The sequence below is a fragment of the Equus przewalskii genome, chromosome 17 (genome assembly GCF_037783145.1).
Source record: "Equus przewalskii isolate Varuska chromosome 17, EquPr2, whole genome shotgun sequence".
In the NCBI taxonomy this organism is placed as follows: Eukaryota; Metazoa; Chordata; class Mammalia; order Perissodactyla; family Equidae; genus Equus; species Equus przewalskii.
Genome location: NC_091847.1, coordinates 49940502 through 49959477, shown reverse-complemented (window position 1 = coordinate 49959477; position 18976 = coordinate 49940502). Strand labels below are relative to the sequence as shown.

General features: G+C 34.2%; 1 protein-coding gene across 2 annotated transcripts in view; it reads left to right on the top strand.

Annotated features, from left to right (window-relative positions):
* TLK1 (tousled like kinase 1) overlaps nucleotides 1–18976 on the top strand; it is a 144109-nt gene that overhangs the window by 75347 nt on the left and 49786 nt on the right. For both annotated transcript variants that reach the window (XM_070580127.1, XM_070580126.1), the window contains 5 exons: nucleotides 10754–10829; nucleotides 13859–13905; nucleotides 14335–14430; nucleotides 15752–15841; nucleotides 16876–16968. In XM_070580127.1, the coding sequence (XP_070436228.1) occupies nucleotides 10754–10829; nucleotides 13859–13905; nucleotides 14335–14430; nucleotides 15752–15841; nucleotides 16876–16968 (402 nt within the window). The remainder of the gene's footprint in view (nucleotides 1–10753; nucleotides 10830–13858; nucleotides 13906–14334; nucleotides 14431–15751; nucleotides 15842–16875; nucleotides 16969–18976) is intronic.

The window sequence follows — 18976 nt, the reverse complement described above, 5'->3', positions numbered from 1 at the left end:
TGCACCACTGGGCTGGCCCCATTGAATCAGACTTTTTTTTCTCTTGAGTTGAAGTTATGGAATCGAAGATACTTTGTTGAAGCATTAATGCTTTGTTTTGTTCTTTTTTTAAAAGAATTTTTAAAGGGCATTTCCGTTTTTGGAGTTAGTGATATTGTCTATAGAGTTCTTTAACAGGTTTTTTTTTTAAAATGTAAAGTCTCCTTTTTTTGAAGAAGGTATTTCAAAATTACCCATAAACATATATAAATTGATTAAATGGGTTGTCTTCTGATATTAGTAGATTGGCTGTATTAGGAGAGTGGTAAGAACATGTTCTGTTTTTACCTTGTTTTTTGTGTAGATACCTGTCTCTACCTTTTCATATTCTTTTTTGTCCTCTTAATAGTGTTTAGCTTTAATGTTTCTTCAGTGAACACTTGGATACCCTAGATTGATTGGAAGTTATGATTCTGTTTGAAAATAGAGGTAATACTGGCCTTAACTTTTCAGTTTTAGATTTTTTAAAAATTCATTAAATTTTTACTTGTCTCTATATATTTCTACTTGATAGGTTCCTGTCTTCTCCTTTACTTAGCTTCCTGCTGGTAGTATTTTCTCACTTATTTCTTACTATGTTAGGTGGGCCATACCAAAAATTTTACTAAGTATTATTATGTCAGTTGTTTTACTAAGACGTTGTATTGTATTTGTGTTTTACTAAGACACTGTTGCTGTATACAGTATACAAAATGTACAGTAACAATGTTAACAATTAATAATAGTGTTATGTTGAAGGAGAGGATTCTGTGTGTGCATACAAAATAGTGTATTTAGTAACACTAATAAAGACATTTTCTCAGTAGGGGAATAAGTTTGTTTTTTGTCTCTCCCTGATTAAGACTAATAATCAAACTTACAGGATTTAAAAGTTCCTGTGAAATACCAGGAATTATTTTGCAAATTTCCTTTTATTTAAAAAGAGAAAGCTGTATTTAATTCTACCATTATCCCTTAAAGGACATAGTATTACAAGAACTATATTCAGCTAGAAGTTGAGTGTCTGACCCTAAAATACGTTATATGACAGAGTTCACAGCAAAGGAAGTGGGTCTGTCCTGGTTGAATATATACATCCTTAGTCTCATGGAAGGAATAGTGAACTGGAAATCAAATGTGGGTCTGATACTGGCACTGTGCCTCTGTTTCCGTAAAGTTGGAGGACTGTGTGTGTCAGAATCATCTGGAAAGCTTTTTCAAAGTAAAAGTACCCAGGCTGCCTGCTTGGAAATTCTGATACACTCTGTTTAGATAATCTTTTCACTCCTTGTAATCATGAAATCTTGAAATAATGATTCTGTAAGCCATTTATTTAGCCAGCAAACAAACAGCTGTTAAATGTTTACCCTTATAAAAGTGCATTTAAAAAAAAAGTGCATTTAGTGTGGGTGGTTGATTGTTTCTAGAGGAAGAAAATTCTAAGCTGATTGATGAAAATAAGATTAGAAGAGAAAAATGCCAGGTCATTTTAAGAATGAAGACATACTTTAAAGTGGAACCTGATATAGTGCTTGACCATATAGGTGCTCAGTACATAACTGTTGAATGAATAAATTTAACATCACTTCAGTTGTAGCATACTTTACAGGTAGTTTTTCGTGTCAACTACAAATGATTCTTATGTATTCATCAAAACAAGTTTTCTCAACCTTAATATTATTGACATTTGGGGCCAGATAGTTCTTGAGGTGGGGGGTGGGGGTTGTCCTCTGCGATGTTGGATGTTTAGCAGCATCTCTGCCTAATACAGAGATCTGTAGTCCACACACCCCTCCCATACTGCTCCCCAGTTGTGGAAACCAAAAATGTGTCCATATACTGCCAAATATCCTTTGGGGTTGGCGGCAAATCTCCTCTGGTTGAGAACCACACCATTAATGAAGGAGAGAAAATAAAGTGTTAGCATGTTGCCTGTGGAGCTAGATTGCAACTCTGTAAGTTTCTCATCTCTAAGTATGGAAACACAAACCCAGAGAGATTAGCTAATTTGCCCACAGATAGAAGTTAGAGTCAAAATTCTACTTGCAACTGTCTCCCTTATTTCAAAGTGATGCTCTCAACTACTGTGCTGTGCGCTCTCTCTATAACCAAGAGAGTGTAGAACTTCTTAGATAAATGACCCTAGTTGCTCCTTTGAAAAAACTGGTATTCTTTTTTGGAAATATTTAGATTTAAGATGATTTATAGTAATCATCAAATTTACCTATCTAAGATAACCTGGACTAATAGCACTTCACACATGTTTTAGCTGATAAATAGTATTGCTTTTAAACTGGATTTTAAGGGCTTTCAGCTAAAGTTGACACTACTGAGAAATGTGGTTTCAGTATCTTATAGTAGAGTTTTAGAAATATTAGATATATTTTGGGGCCAGCCCCATGGCCAGTGGTGAAGTTCACATGCTCTGCTTCAGCGGCCCAGGGTTTCACTGGTTCACATCCTGGGCACGGACCTAGCACTGCTCATCAAGCCATGCTGAAGCGGCGTCCCACATAGCACAACCAGAAGGACCTGCAACTAGGATATACAACTATGTACTGGGGGGGCTTTAGGAAGAAGAATAAGGACAAAAAAAGATGGGCAACAGATGTTAGCTCAGCTGCCAATAAAATAAAAAAGAATTTTTAAAAAAGAGAAATATTGGATGTATTTTTCTGTCAGCTGACATAGTGATTATTTTACTAATTTTCTTTAAGATTGAGTCTCATTTTGTAGAATAACCGAGTAACCATGACAACCCTTTGGACTTCTTATATCCTAATGAGTTTTCTGCTATATGTCACAATTTTGATTTTTAATTCTTATTAGAAGATTATATGAAGAATAACTTGTTAATTTTAGAGCTTCTCTAAAAGGGGAATATTCAGGAAATTCATTACTTTATGTTATATATATAGATTGCTGCTAATTCTGATGATACATCCTCATCACTTTTGGAGCTTTTTAAAAATAAGGATTCTTTTGGTCTCTCTCTAGAGATGGTTAAATTTGGAATGGGGACTCCAACATGAGCTTTAAATAAAAGCTTTGTAAGTGATTATGATGTATAATCAACATTGAGAATCAGTGCTAATAGATAAACTATAGAAGAATTTCTTTTAAAAAATAAAACAAGTCACCTTTTTCTGTTTATACATGTAGTATCGCTATTGAGAAAACAGTAACAATGAAATACCACTTTTTCCCCCCCAGTCTCATGTAGACAAATCTTAAAATTTTGGTGGGCCTTCTCATACAGTGTTAGCATAAGTATAGCATGCTATTGCCTTTGAAAGTGCACTTTGGCAATATCTTTAAAATTTTGAACGTGCATATCCTGTGACACAGCATTTACACTTAAAAATGTCTATCCCAAAGAAATAATTGTATAAAGACCTAGAGATTCATGTCAAGGAAATGTCTACAGGGATATTGTACAGGGGTATGTTATCCTATCATGACTGTCACAATGGAAGAAAAGTTATGAAATCATTGTTCTAAATTTTACTATTGTAAGTACACTCAGAATGATGACATTTCCAGAGTAAGTTATCTTGAAAATTTGCCTCCTCCCCACAGCAGTTGCTCTGTATGGCTGTTTCATGCTGATTGTATGATTTGAAAACTACTTCCAAGATCATATGATTAGAGGAAGAAAGTCCAACTTTATTCTAATTTTACAGTTTATACTATTTGACAAGTAAAGCCTTAAAGGGAAAGCCGAAGAAGGGGAAATGCTGAGAAATAGTTATGCTACGTAAATTATAAGAAAATGGCAAACAAAATTCTGTTTCATTGACATTGAGGACTTAGTATGCGCCTTTTAAACTTATATGAATGCAAATTAAAATAGGTCCAGGTGTTAGGAGCTTAAGAAGTCAGACTATGAGGATGGCAAGTAAGGTAGTTTTTAAAAATTAAGCGTAAGATTGTTTTAGTATTATATTTCTTTTAGGTACTGATATGTTGGTGGATGTTGTATATTTGTGAAGGGAGTAAAATTCCTTCAGGCTTTTAAAAGTGTTGTGAGTGTGCACACTTTGTTACCTGTAAGACAGCACACATTTTGGTTGGGTGGTTACCCAATTTCTTCTTATTGGCTTTCTACCATCTTTGATATTATGTATTATTATATAATAAAGACAGAAAATAGGCTATACCCCAAATTGCTGATATATTGATTGGATTTACTCCAAACAGCAAGAAAACGTGCTTTTGTTTGGTGATAGGATCTCAAAATGTTGCATACATAAACTTTTTTTTTTTTTTTTTTTTTTAAGATTTTATTTTTTTCTTTTTCTCCCCAAAGCCCCCCGGTACATAGTTGTGTACTCTTCGCTGTGGGTCCCTCTAGTTGTGGCATGTGGGACGCCGCCTCAGCGTGGTCCGATGAGCAGTGCCATGTCCGCGCCCAGGATTCGAACCAACGAAACACTGGGCCACCTGCATCGGAGCGCGCGAACTTAACCACTCGGCCACGGGGCCAGCCCCTGCATACATAAACTTTTTATACTAAGTATTGAAATCGGCAATATAACAGAGAATTCTTTTAGGTGTCAAAGATTCCAGCAAATATTTCCAGATAATAGTTCTGGATATTAAAGTTTTGACTCTTGGGCAGAGAAAGACTATGTGAATTTCAGGTCATGCTAGCTCAAAATCATCTTTAAATTAGGATGTACATATTTCCTGGTAGGTTTTATCTAAATACAAATTGGATACAAAGCAGCAAGGAAATTTTCACAGCAGAATTTCAGTTTTCTTATAGTGCATTATTCTAACCTAATTTTGATAGCAAAAGGTTGGAAGAAACAGTATCTTGTACATTTGATATTCTTGAATAGAACATCTATTTTACATTGACTATTTTTATAAGTCTCCAGATTTTCCTTTCTGGTTCAGTACTGATTTGATGTATGCCATTAAAGTAACAAAGATTTCTTCAACGTTTTCCTGTATCACATCTAGTTCCACAAATTTTCCCTAGAAATGTGGATAAAAATTGAACATGGTTATCATCAGCTGCAGGCAAAAAGATTTGCCATGCCATTTGTTCAGAGTGTAGTGACCTTGAATTTGATACCTGAGTAACTATATGAATCATTAGAATAACCAATGAGTTGGATTTTTGAAACCAATCTTTAGCCATATGAATCGATCAGAAAGAGTTCATTCTGACAAGTTTGAAGATTGAATATTTTGTTAGGGATATTATTTAATATTAGAGTAATTTTTCTTTATTTCAAAGTATTTTCTCATTTAATGGAAAGAAATTAAGTATATCTGTGTATATTAGCTGTAATATCTTTTCACATAATGTTACAGTTTCTATAATGCATTTATGCTGATAATTTTAAATATCTCTCTAGAGATTGATAGAGGTGTGGGGGTGGTATCTGTTTTCATGGAACAATCCATATTGATTTATCACCCCCATTCTGTGATTGTGTTAAGATTCTTGCTTTCTTCTATTTGGTCTTATTTGCATTGAAGAACAATACATTTACTTTTATTTTAAGATAAACTGAGAAGCCATATGATTAGATATGAAAGCTTTAATAATCACTGACTTAATTTCCAAATGAAATTGGAGCATTGTTTTAATTATGTTGGTATCATCTCTTGAGTCCATTAGATTTGTCTTTGTTTTTTGAACATGCTTTTAACTGCTAGAAAATACTGTGTTAAATTCACACTAATACCTTGGAACATTTAAATGTCAGAGTAATTGCTCAGGTTTTGGTATGATTACAAATTGGCATTTATAAAGTTAAATTGATTTAAAGAGTGCCATTCTCTCCTTTCATCATTTTCTCCTAACCACTGTTCCATTGTATGTCAGAATTCTTTGACTTTTTATAATTGCTGTAGTCTTTCCATCTTTACTTTAAAGCATGTTATTTTGCCTTCCATGTTAATTCTTCCTTATTGTGGTCAATTATAGTGCAATAGTTGAGAAAAAAATAGAGATGAGAAGAAAGAAATGACAGCATTAGCAAGAGCAATAATAAGCTTAAAAATGTTCTATATAAAATGCTTAATATATGGGGGCTGGCCTGGTGGTGTAGTGGTTAAGTTCATGCTCTCTGCTTCGGCGGCCTGGGGTTCGAAGGTTTAGATCCTGGTGCGGGCCCAGCACTGTTCTCAGGCCACGCTGTGGCAGCATCCCACATAAAGTAGAGGAAGATTGGCACAGATGTTAGGTCAGCAACAATCTTCCTCAAGCAAAAAGAGGAAGATTGGCAACAGATGTTTCTCAGGGCCAATCTTACAAACCTCCCCCGCCCCAAAACCCCTCAATATATGCAAATTTTACAATTTATGCGAATACAAAGGTGGCCTGGTTGATGTCACTTGGATTTTCTAGGAAATCATTGGTTAAGATCACTAATTCTTTTTCCAAATCTTTTTTAAGCCATTGAACTCTTTCTTCAATGGAAGTTGAATATAGAATCTCAGTATTAGAAGAAGAGGTGCTGTGTTTACAGGATGTGGTTGAGGTGGCATAGGATGTGTGTCTGGTAGGCTAGAGCCTCAGCTCAACCACGTGCTGCTTCTTCCCTTCTCCCTCCCCTTTAATAACTTTTTTTTTTCTTTAAAGATTTTATTTTTTTTCCCTTTTTCTCCCCAAAGCCCCCCGGTACATAGTTGTGTATTCTTCGTTGTGGGTCCTTCTAGTTGTGGCATGTGGGACGCTGCCTCAGCGTGGCTTGATGAGCAGTGCCATGTCCGCGCCCAGGATTCGAACCAACGAAACACTGGGCCGCCTGCAGCGGAGCGTGCGAACTTAACCACTCGGCCACGGGGCGAGCCCCCCTTTAAGAACTTTTGAGCCACGGCCTCCTCTCCCCTAAGGTGTCTCTGGAGTACAGTTTGAAAATCCCAGATAGTATTCTGAACTGTTCCTCAGTGATGAGCCATCTTACAGATTAAGCATTTGGTGAATTTCTGCACATCCTAAATCCTTAAGGTTCTAAATCTCCATACAAGTCTACTTACAAATGAGTGACTCAGGAGAATTGGCAGCAGTGGGCTTCGTGGAGACTTTTTGTTTTGTTTAATATTGGTGTTGCACAGATTATTTAAATTCAAAACCAAAAAACTATCCAGTGCTCACTTGCCTGAGGGTTAGTAATGTAATACTTAGGGCCTTGACTTCTGTTTTTATGGCTTGTAGTCAAGAACAGAGTTGAATGGGACCTTAAAGAGGAAACACTGCTTATTTTGCAAGTCTTACAAGTTATTTCTGAACCTTTAGGGCAGAAGCTGTAAATTATTTAACAGGTGATACATGATTCAAGTTTCGAAACACAAAACCGCATAGATATTTGGAGTAATAGAAGGATAGCTATTCAGAAAAGAGAATTCATTGGATGCTTGCTCATGTTTATAGAGTCCACGCACTGCTCTAGGTTCTGTACTAAGTATGTTTCTGATATGTGTCTCGTTTAATCCCCACAATCCTCCTGTGCCTGTATTGTCACATTTAAAATTGATGAGAAAATTGAATCTTGAAAATTGATTGAGAAAATTAAGTAATGTGCTGAAAGTTATAGTAAGTAATGGACCCAGAGTTTGGTTCTTGCTCTGTTTCTTCAGAGACCAATGGTACTTGCTTTTTAGGACATTATGATCTTTTCGGGCTGCCAGAACAAACTCTAAAACAATCAGTGAGGTGAGAGTGAGGTCAAAGGTCAACACCAGGGAGTCATACTAGGACATGGGTGGAAAAGAGTAAAGTTCATGGGAAGGGACAAAATGGTGTGTTTGTAATGGAGACATTTACTTTATAGGCTAATTTAGGTATATCTAGGTTTCCCTTTCGCATCTTTTACTTTATTCAACTTTTCGGTTTTTTATTACCTATTTCCCACTTCTTACTCCACATTAGTCATACATTATAATCTCAAAATTGATTTTGGTTCTGTCATCGTTTGTTTTTCCTCCTTCCTCAGATTCTTCTCTGGTTTAAATGAGGTAAAGCGGTTGACTTTTTTTCCTTTACTGTAATCCTTATGCATTTGAATTTTGTTGTTGTTGTTTTAAACAAAATCACATTTTCCCCCAAAGGGCTGTCCCAATTCCCCATTCCAGAAAAATTTAGATTTAGGGAAATTTTGCCTCAGAGAAAAAAGTTTTTGCTAAGTAGTCTATATGTCTAAAAAAAAAAAGACCTTAAACATCTTGAAGTATATACCAATGAAGTATTTAATGAATATTGTCCCAAATAAGTTTGAGAATCTCTACATGTACTGTATCTTTCCATTCCATCTTGGAGATAGCCAGTGAATGTTAGCAGTTAGTTCTTATAATGTTAGCATTTTGGTTCTTAGATTTATTTAGAATATTTAGAATGTGGCCTCTCAGTCTTCACTGATCCAGTGTTCCTTGGAATATATTTTAGAAAATGATACGGAACCATTTATAACGTTATATTTTCTTTAGTTTCCTAGATACAAAATGTTTCCAATATAACGTTCAGAATTGTGTTATTTTGTGATTTTTTTTTTTTGTTTATTCAAAAGTAATTAGTCAAGATTTAAGATAGAATTCAAATGGGATCCTGTCATGCTTAAAAATTAGTCTAATGTTAAACTGTTCTGAAAAACCATATTTCCTTAACTTTATATTTTTTTGTTTTTGGGAATCCTCTTGTTTTACGATAGATTTTAGGGTTCTTTCTAAAAATGTTAACTTAGAATTTTTAATTTGGGGATATTTTTATTCCAAGGAAAATAAAAGATGGTTATTGATTAAGTTTGAGTTTGATAATTTTGACAATGAAACTAACCTAATGAACTTTTTACCCTAAATTGCTGGTATATCAGTAGTCTACCTCCTGAGTAGATTGCCAGTTAGGGTGTATTTTTTTAAGCTCTCTGGTTTGTGATGTGAAAACATACAGGAGATTTATTGGACATACTGAATTTTATTTACGAATTTAATAAAATTTTGAATTTTTTTTTTTTTTGAGGAAGATTAGCCCTGAGCTAACATCTGTGCCCATCTTCCTCTATTTTATATGTGGGACGCCTGCCACAGCATGGCTTGATAAGCAGCGTGTAGGTCTGTGCCTGGGATCTGAACTGGTGAACCCTGGGCTGCTGAAGCGGAGCGTGTGAACTTAACTGCTACGCCACTAGGCCGGACCAGAAATATTTTTATATAGTTGATTTCTTTCAGTAGCCTTGATGTAGGGCATATAGGATGTCACAGAGAGGGGGAAAAAAGAACATTTAGGCCTTAGAAATAAACAGAATTGAATTTGATTTAAATTATAGTTACCTTGAATAAGTTATTTGATATTCATGTATATATCAAGTAATAATAAATAAACCATATGCTGGTTGTGGGGGTGGGAGGGTGAGCTGGGGGGAAGATGTAACTTCTGTTTTTAAAGAATTTAGACACTAGTAACATTCACTTCATCCTCTCTAAGTCTGTTATATTGTTGGCGGTAATGGAGGAAGAGAACTTAAAATCCCAAAGATAACACTTAGAGGAACCATAGATGCTCAATGTGAGTTCGGTTATATGTTGTCATTCATACTATTTAATCATAGAACTACTCTGAGACATCAAAATATGGATTAAGTCCCTTCCTTGTTTGGGGACTACATTGCCTCTAGAGATTTATTTTAAGTTGCATTGATGTTTCATTCATTCAAATATTCTTTGTTCTAGCACCACACGTCCTTGCCAAGCTTCTGCAATTTGAGGGCCCTGTGCCATTGCCTTGTGCTTTTTTGCTCCTGGTTTCAGTTTTTCACTAAGCACAACAGTCTGTCAGACTCCACAAAAATTACTTGTTAATTTAGCCTAGTGAAAGTACTTGCTTGTCAGTTTAAAAGAACAAACCTGTATTTTGAGAACAAGCCATCATGTAGGGCAGGGGTCTGCAAACTTTTCCTGTAAAAGGCCAGATATTTTAGGCTTTGTGGGCCATATGGTCTCTGTTGGAACTACTCAACTCTCCTGTTGTAGCGGGAAAGCAACCACAGACAATACATAAATGAATGAGTGTGGCTATGTTCCAATAAACTTTATTTATGGGCACTGAAATTTGAATTTCTTACAATTTTCATATCACAAAATATTCTTGTTTTGATTTTGAAATTTTCAATCATTTAAAAATGTAAAAGTTGTGCTCAGATTATGGGCCCTAGAAAGACAAGTGGCCAGTCAGATTTGGCCACCACCCCTGATCTAGGTGGGCATAATCTATGAATTTGCTGTAATTGTCATTGTATTATAATTGTTAGGCCTTTAGGTGAATGGTCCTTTTTAATAGCAATTATATATATCAGTGTTTATGTTCTCCGTTTTTCTCATCCAAGTTTACTTTTATAGACTAAATATGTATGAATAGTAGAAAACCAATAGGAAAAACATAAGGTGTTTTGTTTTGTTTGCCATATCCAGTTAAGAATTTGAAGGGCGTCTATTAAAGGCTCGTTACCCTCAGATTTTTCATTCACCTCAAGTCAAATTCTCTAAATGTGAATTTCAAGTAATGTTTACAATGTCTTCTACACTTCAAATTTAAAAAATTTACACAATAGTGTTTTTTATCTTTTAAATAATTTGTATGTAACTAACTACACATTTGTATAACATGAGCACTATTGAACAAACCGGTTTTTTACTTTGAAAATAAAAATGATTTTTATGTTGACTGTAATAATTTTGTATGTTAAAACTGTAACTTAAAATTCTGTTAACTTGCTTTCTGTAGACACCAGAGAAGAAACAATCGGAATCATCTAGAGGAAGAAAGAGAAAAGCAGAAAACCAGAATGAAAGTAGTCAGGGTAAGTGAAGCAAAATCTTCCTTCTGAGCCAAATAGGTGTTTACAATTAATTATTCTGATTTTTAATCAGTTAATAGTTTAATTGTAAAATAAGTAATTTTGTGTTTTTGTGATTTCTATAGCTATTATGTAATTTCTGCATTAATGATAGTTTAGGAATGTACTTTGCATAAGAAATAATAATAATATTAAATTGGAATCTTTTTGTACCACAGGTTAAGTTAGCGTATGGTTACTGTTGTTAGGCTTTTTGACATTTCTCTTGTTTTTTTTATTTGAGAATTAGCAAGACAAGTGTCATGTCCAAACTTGGCAAGCACTACCTTTTCATTTTTCTTTGTATATAAATTAATGATATTGAAATGGCTTCTTGTTTTTGAAGAACTTTAGATCTCGCTTTAAAACAAATACCCAAACTTATTTCTTTTCATTAAAAAAAAAGACTTTGTAAAAATGATTGAGAGACTTTTATTAATGCACCATCGTTTTCTTTCTGTTTTTCATCCTTCTTGCATACCTACCTTTTGTAATATGAGCTAAGAAAATTAATTTCATTAGACTACAAAAATTCTTATAATAGACAACTAAATAGTATTGTCATTTAATCTGGCCATTCAACATTAAATACAATAAACTTGGCTCTTAAATTATGTATAATGATGATTTTATACATATGTTATTACATGTTTTGGAGCCACTCATTAGCTTAAGATCTAGGGCCGTGAACCCATGGCTTACTAGTGTTTACTTGTGGCACTGTCATCAAGGACTGTATTTGCAGCAGCTTTGTGGAAGGAAGGCGTTAAGTAACTCTAGCACCTTTCTCTAGGTGTATCTCAATCTGCCCTGAGCTCTTTTTTTGTCTTAGTGTAGTTCCCCTAAGTTGTGATTAGGAGGAGTTTTATTTACTGTAAAGATGTATTAGTTATGATAGTTTTCACTTTGGATTTAAAGACTCATTTAAAAGCAGGTCCCAGAATAGGATGAGACTTCTGGGTTGCTTGGTCCAACCTATGTGTTTAAGAACCCATGTTTTTTTCTTTGTCATTTACCATCCACAGAATTGACTGATTTTCTTATGGTTTTAGGATGGTTGCCAGTTTTAATTGGATCTATTTGCTTCAGCTTCCTCATTTGTATTTGCTTTAGAGAGAGGCTGGCTTTCTGTGGTTTTTTTCCCCCCTCTCTTTCTTTGAAGTAAGCTTCTTCAAGTCCAGAACAAACCTCTTCTGTCTTCTTATTGGGTCGTGTGTCCATTTCAAAACCAGTTATGTCCAAAAGAGGTATTTATTGCCCTTGTAAAAATCAGGCCCATCTCTGAAACAGAAAATGGGGTAAAGTTCCCCTTAGAAGTAGAGGCTTTGCGGGGGCCGGTCCCGTGGCCGAGTGGTTAAGTTCTCACACTCCGCTTTGGTGGTCCAGGGTTTTGCCGGTTCGGATCCTGGGCGCGGACATGGCACTGCTCATCAGGCCACACTGAAGGAGGTGTCCCACATGCCACAACTAGAAGGACCCACAACTAAAATAAACAACTGTGTACTGGGAGGCTTGGGGAGAAAAAGCAGGAAAAATAAAAAAAGAGTGGCAACAGTTGTTAGCTCAGGTGCCAATCTTAAAAAAAAAAGGAAATACAGGCTTTGTGGAGAAGGGATAATAACTGAACAAAATTGGATTTCTGATCAGAAGGAGGGAAGGGGAACTAGAAATGAAGGCCGGATAGGAGTCAGCTTCCGGTAAGTTATTCGTGCTGTGTAGGGGAGGGAATGTTAACAGAAGAAAATTTGGGTTCAATTAGAGAAAAAGAAGTGGGGAGATAGCTTCTAGGTAGGCAACCAAAAACATCTCTGCTTCATTAAAAGATAGCACCTCTTCAGAATCTGCAAGAAAGTTGTCGTAGACAGAAGAGAAATTCCTTTGGTATAAAACCTTTACAGTTGTCTCTGACCTCTAAATAAATCTGTACAAAATGCTTGTTCAGAATTTCTAGATAGTGTTTATAATTCTGAGTACTTACTTAGTTTTTAAAAAAATCCTCCTACCTTGTTTAAAAAGAAGGGATTTAAGGTTGTTGAACTTTTAAGTGTATTGTTTGTTCATCTCAGTAATGCCTGGCACATAGTAAGTAACTACTCAAGAAACATTTGTTGAATAAAATAAATGAATGAATATGTCAGTATTGAATTGATAAGTTTATGTTTATATTATCCAAAGCTTTTGACTCCATGGTATGGTTGATTTTTCTTTTGTAACTTGAATAAATCATGTATTCTATATAGTTCCAGTGAAGGATGGATGCCTCCCATCCAAAAAAGTATCTCTAAACACATATGTCTTAGCAGTTTCTTAATTCACTATTTGTAGAAGTAATGAAGAGTCCATTTTAGAGCAGAACTTTTAGTTAAAGAACTGTCATCTGTAATGATTTGGATCACTTTATCAATATGGTCTTTTAAGAACAATATTTAAAATCTAGTTTATTAAAAAACATCCTATTAATTTGGAAATACTTTTTAGAAAATCAAAATATTTTACAAAATAGCAGTCAGATTAAAGTATATTGTTGTCAGTTTGTTGTGGTTTGTGTTAACCAAAACCTTTTCATTATTATTTACAGGTATGAATTGGTTGTTAATTATGCAGCTGCCACTTGTCTTTTCTTTTTTATTCATTGATTTGCTTTTTTGAAATTATTAGCCATTTAGCAATATGAATAATGTAGTTTTAAAACTGGAGATCCTTTAGTGTCACTACTTATTTGTTCTCCAGTAATTGGGACTTTTAAAAATTGACATGTTTCTATTAAAATGTCATTTGATTTTTGGATGTCTGAAATTGGCTTCTGACCCTCTGAGGAATTTTAATGTTCTTTTAATGCCCATCACTACCCAACTAAAATATCATATTCTTTTTATTAAATAAATGATTCTTGTGTGTATTAGGGAAGTTAATTTTGGCACGTTATCTTTCTGATATGATAGATAGTCATGACTGACTTTAAATCTGTAAAATTTTTTACTTTTATATTTTAGGAAAAAGTATTGGGGGACGTGGCCACAAAATTAGCGACTATTTTGAAGTAAGTTCATTGAGGAATATCTCCAGTTCTTAATATAATTCTGCTATGGGCTGAAAGACTTTCTTTGAAGCACAAGGTCAACTTTTGATTATCTACTGATTAGAGCAGAGCTTCAGTACTATGTGGTGTCCTGTCTTCCTAGGAACATTAAAATTTACTTTTACATCGGTATGTTATATCATAACTTTCAAAGTATTTTCTCACATATTTGCTTATAATAACTCAGGAGATAGGCAGAGTAGGTGTTAATATTCCTGTTTTACATATGGGGAAACTGAGGACCAGAGATGTAAAGTAGCCCACCTAAGGGAATTCTAAATGGAAGAGCCATTTAAATAACTACTGGATTTAATTTAAAATAAGATATATTTAAATGAATTCTTATTTAAAACTGTTTTAATAAATAGGGATGTTTCCTTTTTTCCTCAGTACCAAGGTGGTAATGGCTCAAGTCCAGTAAGAGGCATACCTCCTGCGATCCGTTCTCCTCAGAATTCACATTCACATTCCACTCCTTCCTCATCTGTGAGTTGTTACATGCATAGTCTTATGTATAGGAGGTTATGTATACTGAATAACTTTTATAATTTGTTTTTATTGAGAACTTCTATGTTAGTGTTTATGTTTTAAAAAAATCGTTCTGTGAGGTGAGTTGAATCCTTTTTAATGATCTGTTACTATTAGAACTTTATTTCTGAAAGTGGGAGTCTTAAAGATTTCCTGAATTAATTAATATCCAAGAGGTAATGTTTCTGTAATAGAATACTGTTGAGGCTGTGGGACTAAAATGAATACTCTTGTATCAGTTCATGTTCAGTTACTGATTTCTAATTTCTAACTTTCTTTTCAATTAAATTCCCCCACCCACTAAAATTATAGCATAATTCCTTTCTGGGAATCCTTAAGAAAAAGCTAGGCAGCCGTCAACCTCAGATCATTTAGTTCAGCATGGGAAAAGGATCTTGGACCTAAAAATTATCTTACAACTTTTTGGTTTGTTTCTAATATTTTAAGATCTAGTGCTTTTATATGCATTGTTTTATATATTGGATTTCATTTTTTTCTTTACTTTCATTATGTGAAAGTTGAGTGTCTAACCAGAAAAAGAATACTGGCTTTCAGTAATTTAAAGATGAAATAAAGATTTTTAAAAATCAGAGTATCTCCAGTTTATTCAAGTACCTTGTTTTTGCTTCCAGTGTCCCTTTCTAGTCCTGGTCTGCAGACATATACTTAGTTGTGTCTTACTCATTTTGTACCTTCCCATATACATGTTGTACATATTGCCATATACACAGCAAAGTGTAAGACTCTACAATAACTTTAAGAGTTGTGGTGATAGCCTTGATACAGTGATGTAATCTGCTCATTTCAGTGAATGTGTTTTAAAACTAGTGACTAGATAAACCATGAAACTCATCAGCAAATTCATGTTATACTACATATGGGCATGCATTATTGTCTCTAGTACAAAGAGTTCTATAGTGACATCTTTTCTGTTTTACTTTTTGAACCATCATAATCTGTTTTAAATATTTTTGTTTTAAAATAATGTATTTGCTCTAGTTTTATTTAATAGATCGAAAGCGTTAAAATTCCATTTATGGTACGAGAATGTAAACTCCTCGGGGGCAGGGAATATATGGTTGTCTCTCTCACTAGGCATTATGGGGGGAGATACTTAATGAATGCTTGTTGAATAAATGGTGGTTAAAAGTTTTAAAAAGTCAGTTATGTTTTAATTCAGTTATTATCCTGATAAAAACTTAAGAAATGTTAAGAAGTTGTTTCTAAATAGAAACCTGTTTTTTTTCTTGCTAATGTAAAAATTTTAATATTTTTTAAGGTTCGGCCGAATAGCCCTTCTCCTACTGCGTTAGCTTTTGGGGACCACTCTATTGTACAACCAAAGCAGTTATCCTTTAAAATTACTCAGGTAAATTGTAATTAAAATGTTTTGTATGACTTCTAAGAAACCAATGACCAACTTTGTACAAACAACTAAGTCGTCTTCTCTTTGTTTTAGACATAGTCATAAAGTAAAATTATGTATCAAGAAAGCTAATTACTAAACAAAGAAAACAATTTATAGTGGGTGAGAAATTGAAATAGCCAGTTTACTATCAGCTTATCTTTTGTTACACACTGGTTAAATATATAGATGTTTTAGGCAAATTAAATAAATAGAACAACCGTAGCATGTCAGTTCTGTTTACTGATTCTTTTTGAACTTAACATCCAAATACGTATCATTGATGTCTTCCTGAAGCTGTTCTAAGTGGACATTAAAGCAGTTCATTTTGGGTGTCTGTCTGTACGTATATTTGTATATGCTACACACTTAGAAAAATCATTTGGAAATTGAATTAATCAGATATCTTTTACACTTAATAGTTTTATAAATCTTGAGTGCTAAGTCTTTCATTTTAACTTCTTACATGTGACAGTTTTTGGGTGACAGTGTCTCAGATCAGAGCTTGGGAAGGTGGATCTTTTTGCATGGCTACCTCAGTTGCCTGATTATTTGCCATTAGACTTTTTCTGTCGGGTCGTGTCCAAACTCTTGGACATGCATCAAAACTTCTCTCTTTGGATGATCTTTAGGGTAGGATTACAAGTACATTCCTTTCAGTCAGTGAACAGCTCATGGAAGTTTTTGCCATGTTCAAAACTCAGTTCAAGTTGATAGCACAAAGCAGTGGTTATATTGAATTTTAATGAAGAATATATCAATATTTTAAAAACTTAAATAATTAACCTTTTAAATGTTTCTTTGTAAGTTTGTAGCACTTAAACTTCTGAAGATATTAAAACTTAAAACTGCACTAAGACTTTTTGAGATACCCTGTACATACACACACAAACACATATTTTCTTTGCTTTGTGGAATCAGAGTAAAATCTAATTGTATGTTTGCATGTAGTGATATATGTATAATAGAGATAATAAAATAGCTTTTTATTCATTTAGACTGATCTCACAATGCTGAAATTAGCAGCACTAGAAAGTAATAAAAACCAGGACCTGGAAAAGAAGGAAGGTCGTATAGATGACTTGCTCAGGGTAAGTAATAAGTCATGGAGGGAGGGGCTGGCCTGGCGGGGTAGTGGTTAAGTTCACGCACTCCGCTTTGGTGGCCTGGGGTTTACCGGTTCAGATCCTGGGTGCAGACCTACACACCACTCATCAAGCCATGCTGTGGTGGCGTCACACATAGAAGGACTTACAACTAGGATATACAACTATATACTGGGGCTTCAGGGAGGAAAAAAAAAAGAAGAAGATTGATAACAGATGTTAGCTCAGGGCCAGTCTTGCTCACCAAAAAAAGCATACCTAAAAAAGCAAAAAGAGTGGGCTTTAAAAAAAAAAGTCATGGAGGGAATAAAATTGAGTAAATTATTTGGCAATAGTAAAACTGGTGAGAAAACACTTAGCATTGTAAAAAAATTCTATAGCTGGAAAAAAATAATCTTTTTCTGGTAATGTAAGTAGATGATTGAAGATATCAGCTTTAACATGAAAATTATTTTATTAGCTCTTCAAATATGAATTGAGAAACAGTTGGAGAAATAGAGGGAAACAAGATTTATTTGATCAACTATCATAAGACAGATATCCATTTCATGTTAGTTTTAAAGTTAATTGATTTTGTTATAAACCTATCATTTGATATTGTACAAGAGGAAGTAACCGCTGTGATCCTGTGAGATTTTTAATGGAAACTTTATAAAAAGACACATCAGAAGCTATACTTACAGTGCGAGTAAGGTATGGAGCAGTGGTTCTCACCCCTTGCTGCTCATTAGAATCACCATATGGAAAAGGTGGAAGGCGCTTGATAAAAGTACTGATACCTAAACTCCACCCTGAGGGCTTCTGATTAAAGTGATGTAAGGTAGGGCTTGGACAGTGGTAGGTCTAAAAGCTCCTCCAGGTAATTAAACTTTAAGCCAGCATTGAGAACCACTGGTATAGAAACTCAGTAAAACCAGCATCTGTGATCCTACTGTAATTACTGATACCTTTAAACATCCAGTGTGCCTTTCCTGATCCCATTCCATTCACTCTCTCATATCACTTTACAATTAACCACTGTTCTAAGTTCTGTATTTATTATGCCTTTTTGTGTCTTTATGGTTTTATTATATATATCTATACATTCTTAACAGCATATTATTTCAGTTTGTTTTTGAACTTTAAGTGCAGAATTACGCTGTATGTACCCTTTTTCCCTGTTTGTTTTCACTAAACCTTATATTTGGGATTGTCATGTACTTTCTTCATTTCACTGCTATATAGTAAGGTATTATATTAGTATAACATACTTTGTCTTTTCTGCTCTTGGTGGGCATTTTGTTTCTGCTTTTTGCTAATATAAACAATTCTGCTAAGAACATTCTTGTACATGTCTTCTAGGGCAAATGTGGAAGAATTTCTCTATAGTATATGCTTAGGAGAAACATGACTAGAGTATAGGGCATGCACATCTTCAGCTTTACTCTGTAATGCCAAATTTTTCCCAAAGTAGTTGGATCAGTTTGCACTTCCACCTGCAATGGACAAGAAATAGTCTCATTGCTCATTATCCTTGCCAAGGCTTGTTATAATCAGACTTACATTTTTTGTTTTTTTGGCCAGTTTAATGGGTGTAACAAGGTGTCTTTTATTATGCATTTCCTATTTATTTTTTGAGCATCTTTTAAAATATTTAACCATTGTGTTTCTTTTGTGAAATAACTGATCATGTTTTTTGCTCATTTTTCTTATTGGGTTGCTGTCTTGTTTTAATGGAGTTCAGTTTTTTGTTGGTCATATATATTGATTTTTCAGTGTGTGAATTGTCTTTTCATTTCTTTATGTTCTCTTTTGATGATTAGTTGCATTTAAAAATTTTTATATGATTAAACATATCTTCTTGTTTATAGTTTGTTTTGTTTGTACCAAATTATCATCAGACGTATACTTAAAGAATTCATTCTTTTTATCCCTAAGATCATAAAGCTGTTGTTCTATATTTTCTTTTCAAAGTTTAATAGTCTGGTTTCTCAATATAAGTTAATCTCACTGG